Raw genomic sequence first — 5,717 nt, 5'->3', positions numbered from 1 at the left:
AGCTGCCCATTTCTTGAAATTGTTGACCTTCTGGCCAGGTAGAAAGTTATGAGCCGGTTTCATGTTCACAACCCAGCCGGCTTGGTATTTTAGGCTTTTGAAATTTGTCATCTCTTCGAAGCCTTCAATGCTGACGTATATCCTAGCCTAAGCCGCGAGAGTAAGTGTGGCAACGAAGTTACAAACGCTACCAGGCGTAAGTTGGCAGATTGGAATTCTGCGACGATGGGTGTATCGGGTCAGCAGATTCGGATGGGGGAACCACAAGCGACATTGGGTGAAATAATCTTCGTATAAGCAAATGAACCCTTTCGGAGGATTCCAAGGGCGTTGATGGTCACCGGGTATAATGATGTGCACGCCGCAATTATAGAGCCCGCAAGAGTTCAGCATTTCTCGAACACTATTAACAATGGAAAGCGTTTTCTCGCCTTCGACCTCGCCATTATGATTTGAGATTGGGAGGATATCTTCAATCATGACTCCCCAGTCAACGGCGCGAGCTTCTTCCTCGGTTAAATCATTTGATGGGAGATCTGATTCTCTCGGAGAGTTACTGTTACGACTGCGACTCCTCCTGCTGACCGGAGGATGGATCTGGGAGGACGAAGCTCCATGAGATCTGGAACTCGAAGGTAGCTCGAAATCCAATCTAACAACTCTTTCGTTTGACTCTGAACTAGCCAATCTAGGCGATCGTCGATTAGCATTGCGACGGATTAACTGTTCACTCTCAGTATCGGATAATGAAACGGGAGTCGAAGTGCTGGTCATGATGGTCGTCGGAGAGTGTGGAAGAAGTCGTAAAATTCACAGGGATAAAATTAACAGAAATAAGAAAGCAACAAAGAGGAACAGAACGAATACCTTTTTTGCGGTTTGGCGAAAAGTGAAAACAAGAATGAGAAAGAAGTATTTAAACGAGCATTGGGGTCGGCAACCCTACGCGTTGTCATTATGACCTATGCAACTTTTCAGCTTCCGACCTAACCGACGCGACGTATGAGACACGCGTCGTATCAGCATTGGATATCGGAAAAAGCACGGAGATTTGGGTAAATTGATTCAATTTCCATATAGTTTAGATCGGATATTTCCTTTCTATAGTTCGAATATTCACATTAATCTCTACGAATACTCCGAACTGGGGGGACTAATTGTTGGTGCGGGATTCAGCACCCCCAACATACCGGTCTAAACCATAAATCGAAATTGAGTATTTAAACCGGGAGTTCGGTTTAAGTATGGATTCAACCTACAAATGAAGGCCCAGCTGTGTCGAAGGGTCCAGTCCCAGGATGAGAAACCGACTTCCCAGATCGCTTGGCAGCCGACCTAACAAGGAAGAAGAAACTTTCCTAATCTTGGTTTGGACGATTAGAAAAGTAGCTATATTTTGTAATCTAGAGAAATATATAAATAGAGGGAGATCTCTTCTATGTAATCCATCGAGCAATTAATACAAAAAACCCTAGTTATTCAATGTTCTTGAGCGAAAACCTTAACTTTTTCCTCAAAAGATTTTAATTTCTTTTTGCTCACTAGTTTTGATTCGAATTCTTAGAGAGATAACTTTATTGAATTTGTTTCCCCCATCAAACAAATTCATTGTGTGAAACTCAGTTTCTACTGTCCATAGATTTAAGACATCTTTGGAGTTGGAAAGAGATATGGGCCGTGTTCGTTTTATGGTCGCTGCATCAGCGATCGGCGATGGAAATTTAGACGTAATAACAACAGAAAAAATGGTTGATAAATGGAGGAGGTGTCACTGCGACTAATTTTAGAGGGAATACCGGTGTTATCTGTGTCGTTAAAAAATAACGACGATCGTTATTTTAGACGCTGCAACTACATTTAGAGGTGTTGCCGGTGTCTTCCGTGTTACTCCCCACATACTTATCACGCAATTTAGTTATTATTTTTTGTCGCAGAGCACTGACTGAGCGACTACAAAACGAACACGGCCCTCTATTCACATAGATATTGACATCATCAGGTAAAAGATAGAGTGAGGTAAGCATCATTAGCATCATTGGTTGTAACCTTTGGACCGACAGAGAAGGTCCACACAACTCACTGCTCCATTGCTGCAGCTCACTCACTACTAGTAGTGTATTTCACCACTACATTTCAATATATGATTTTTTTGTTTTTGTGTGATTTCAGCATCATCATTGACTTTGGAAAGAAATATATAGCATACTCATTATTCTGCTTAACCTTTAATTGAACGATACATATCTAAAGGGCTTTACCTTAAGGTTGTAAGACTTTTGCAGCTCAGTCCACGAATGTTTCCAGCCTCTACAAGATGGACCGACCCAATTTGATATATGTTTGTTTCACTAGGAAAGTGAGCTCTTTACAAGCCACATTTGTAACTTGTAAGAGATAACTAGATTTTGTTAGCTATGTTTGAGTCAGTTTCTGAAGAATATAGTGAAACTTGAGAAGAGAGAATTGTTAAAAATTTAGATGACTAAAATAGTATTTACAAGCATTAAACATATGCTACAACGTCAGGTTACATATGTATCACATTAATGCCAAGTTCTGGGTATCTCTGATCAAGAAGTTGAGTCATGTGTTGCGGAAGCCGCACAAAGCGCATCCAAATATGTTAGCGCCTAAAATGTTGTGTAAAAATGAAGAAGTAGAGTTTTGTGGGATTCTATTTTTTCTTTTTTTTTGTAATATCTGCTATATGCAAATAGTTAGTTGGAACATGCACATTGCATGACAAGACAGTCAGATTGAGAAAGAGAGAGAAGCAAAACATAAACGCCATTCCCGTTCTGCAACTACATTCTTGTTTTCATTTTATATAAATAACATCTCATGAACATACAGAACTTGTTTCTTAGTTTGACAGGTCTCATATCCTCAGAATTCAGTTCCTTTGGTGCCTCACATGCGCTTATAGAGGTATGTTCATGATTCTCAAGCATCGATATTTAGAGTCAAGTTTGTTAAGATTATCAATTCTTGTGAAAATAGAGCCTAGTTACTGTAAGAATTTGAGTTCCTTGATGTAGCTTTCTAGCATCATCATATTCATATAGTATGGTAATGGCATGTAAAATACAGAGACAAGTAAGTATATTGATTATGCTTCATCCTCATCATCACAATGATGTTCTATAGATTTAGCACTAAGGAGGCGCAGAAGAGATGAGGGCTAAAGCTGCTTCAGGGAAAGCCATAATAGTGCTGTGTCTTGCTAGCTTTCTTGCAGGCTCACTGTTCATGAGTCGAACTTTGAGTCGCTCTTACATATTTGAAGAAGAGGATCACCATCTCACAAAGCATCTGTCTACTAAACATATAGAGATTCAAAAGGACTGCGATGAACATAAACGCGTAATAAACCCTTCTATACTTTAATTAACACGTGCTCATGTTCATGTATATGCTCACTAACCACACGTGTTTTCTCTTTGTTAATCAGAAATTGATAGAAAGCAAATCCAGAGACAGAATAGGAGAAGTATCCAAAACCCACCAAGCAGTAAAGTAATAAAACCATATTCTTTCCTATGTTTCCTTACATAGTTGAGACAGAGTAGGTACGAAATCTGATTTTTTTTCTGTGGTTTATAAATAGATCATTGGAGAGAACAATGTCAACGTTGGAGATGGATTTAGCAGCAGCACGTACCAGCGACAGAAGCAGTGAGTTCTGGAGCGAACGGTCAGCGAAAAACCAGAATCTACAAAAAGTGTTTGCAGTGATAGGCATCAACACAACATTCAGCAGCAAGAAAAGACGAGACTCGGTGAGGCAAACATGGATGCCAACAGGAGAGAAGCTAACAAAAATCGAGAAAGAGAAAGGGATTGTTGTAAGGTTGTGAAGTAAGCCACAAATATCCTCAATTCACTACTTTAAAATCACAATAACCAAAAGACCGTCATGTAAAACAGAGAAAAGTTTGGATTTTTATTTGCCAGGTTTGTGATAGGACACAGTGCAACACCAGGAGGAGTACTAGACAAAGCCATTGATGAAAAAGATTCAGAGCATAAAGATTTCTTGAGACTAAAACACATTGAAGGATATCACCAACTCTCAACAAAGACAAGACTCTACTTCGCAACAGCAACTGCGATGTATGACGCAGAGTTTTACGTGAAGGTAGACGATGATGTTCATGTCAATTTAGGTATGCTCGTTACAACACTTGCGAGATATCAATCAAGACCGAGGATTTACATTGGTTGCATGAAGTCTGGTCCTGTTCTTTCACAAAAGTAAGGAAAAAGAAGTGACCTTTAAATAGCAAATTTGAAACCATTGGATGCAACAACTGACAAAAAGAAGTTTGGAAATGTAGGGGAGTAAAGTATCATGAGCCAGAGTTTTGGAAATTTGGAGAAGAGGGTAACAAGTACTTTAGGCATGCGACTGGACAGATTTATGCAATCTCAAAGGACTTAGCTGCATATATCTCCACTAACCAGTAAGTTTTCAAATCCATGATGTAAAATTAGTTTACTCTTTTGGGGGATTATGGAAGGAAATGATTCAGTAGTGGACATGATGTTTGCAAGGGAATACTGCACCGGTACGCGAACGAGGATGTGTCGTTAGGAGCGTGGATGTTAGGGTTAGAGGTGGAGCATGTGGACGAGAGGTCAATGTGTTGCGGAACACCACCAGATTGTCAGTGGAAAGCACAAGCCGGGAACGTGTGTGCAGCGTCGTTCGATTGGTCTTGCAGTGGGATATGTAAGTCTGTTGATCGAATGGCTCGTGTACACCCAGCTTGCGCGGAAGGAGACACACTTCTCGCTAATTTTCGCTTCTTGTATTGAGGTTTCACTTCAAACTTTGCTTAGTTAAAAGAATAATGAAGATAAAATAGTAATAAAAATAAAAAACATGAGACCACATGACTTTTTTTCTTTTTGTTTGGTGTGGAAAAATTGGTGTTTTCTTTGTCTTTTGGAAAAATTGGTTCTTAAGTTTATGGGTTTTTTTTGTTGGGTCAATTGGATAAGTCAAGGATTTAAAATTATTTAGCAAGAAAGGAGATAATTGTGCCGGTTAAGGAGATAATCAACTCTTTATTATGTATGCTTAATCAAAGCTGAGCTAATAAAGTATTTATTCACATTTATGTAATAATTCTTTTAATAAATATATATATAACTAAAAATCTTGATTTTTTCTTTTAAATAAACTTTATAACCAAAAACAGGGGGAAGTAATGTAAATCACTGGATTTTTTTTTTGGATTTGCTTAAATCATTGGCTTATATTTTATTTTCAAACAAAACCAAAAGAAAATCACTGGATTTATGTGATTTTTTTAAAGTTTGGATTAAAGAAATTTCCACAAGAGGGTCACAATCGGAATTGGATTAGGACTTTACTAAATAGGCTAATTAAGCAGAGAGGTTAGTACGGCTACTTTAGTAATTTAATATTTTTTTTTAAAAAAGGAGAATCAAAACGAAAGAGAAGTCAAATAAGGAAAAGAAAAAAAAAAGGCTTGGAGAAAAAGAAATCGAAACCGCCTCGAATTTGGAATCAGTGGATGGGTCCCACTCCCTCCTCCAGAAATTGGTGAGTAAAAATAAAATAAAAAGAAAGAAACAAAAATAATAAAAAGCATATCTTCCTTTGTTCTCTCTCTCTCTCTCTATCCCTCTCCCCACCACCATCAGAAGCGGTCAAGCTTTTTTAGTCAATACCCCCTAAAAACCCTAAA

At 38.5% G+C, this 5,717-nt stretch overlaps 1 protein-coding gene across 2 annotated transcripts; it reads left to right on the top strand.

Moving 5' to 3' along the window:
* On the top strand, window positions 2,851-4,914 carry LOC104777355 (probable beta-1,3-galactosyltransferase 8). Of its 2 annotated transcripts, XM_019243813.1 has the most exons (7): window positions 2,851-2,928; window positions 3,148-3,363; window positions 3,452-3,516; window positions 3,608-3,850; window positions 3,955-4,254; window positions 4,338-4,463; window positions 4,555-4,914. In XM_019243813.1, the coding sequence occupies exons 2-7, from the start codon at window positions 3,175-3,177 to the stop codon at window positions 4,592-4,594; spliced, it is 963 nt and encodes a 320-aa protein (XP_019099358.1). In that variant the 5' UTR covers window positions 2,851-2,928; window positions 3,148-3,174; the 3' UTR covers window positions 4,595-4,914. The 2 variants fall into 2 exon arrangements, with proteins under 2 accessions (XP_019099358.1, XP_019099359.1); XM_019243814.1 differs by having other exon boundaries at window positions 4,338-4,914.

This window comes from Camelina sativa, chromosome 3 (assembly GCF_000633955.1).
Source record: "Camelina sativa cultivar DH55 chromosome 3, Cs, whole genome shotgun sequence".
Taxonomy (NCBI): Eukaryota; Viridiplantae; Streptophyta; class Magnoliopsida; order Brassicales; family Brassicaceae; genus Camelina; species Camelina sativa.
The sequence above is the reverse complement of the archived record's forward strand: the minus strand, read 5'-3'. Positions and strand labels throughout refer to the sequence as shown.

What these genes read in the sequence shown, in the direction of transcription:
- LOC104777355 (XM_019243813.1), top strand. Translation starts at nt 3,175, where the DNA reads ATGAGGGCTAAAGCTGCTTCAGGGAAAGCCATAATAGTGCTGTGTCTT. An exon ending in GAGAAAGGGATTGTTGTAAG is followed by an intron (nt 3,851 to 3,954) that starts GTTGTGAAGTAA and finishes TTTATTTGCCAG; the next exon opens with GTTTGTGATAGGACACAGTG. An exon ending in GCATATATCTCCACTAACCA is followed by an intron (nt 4,464 to 4,554) that starts GTAAGTTTTCAA and finishes GATGTTTGCAAG; the next exon opens with GGAATACTGCACCGGTACGC.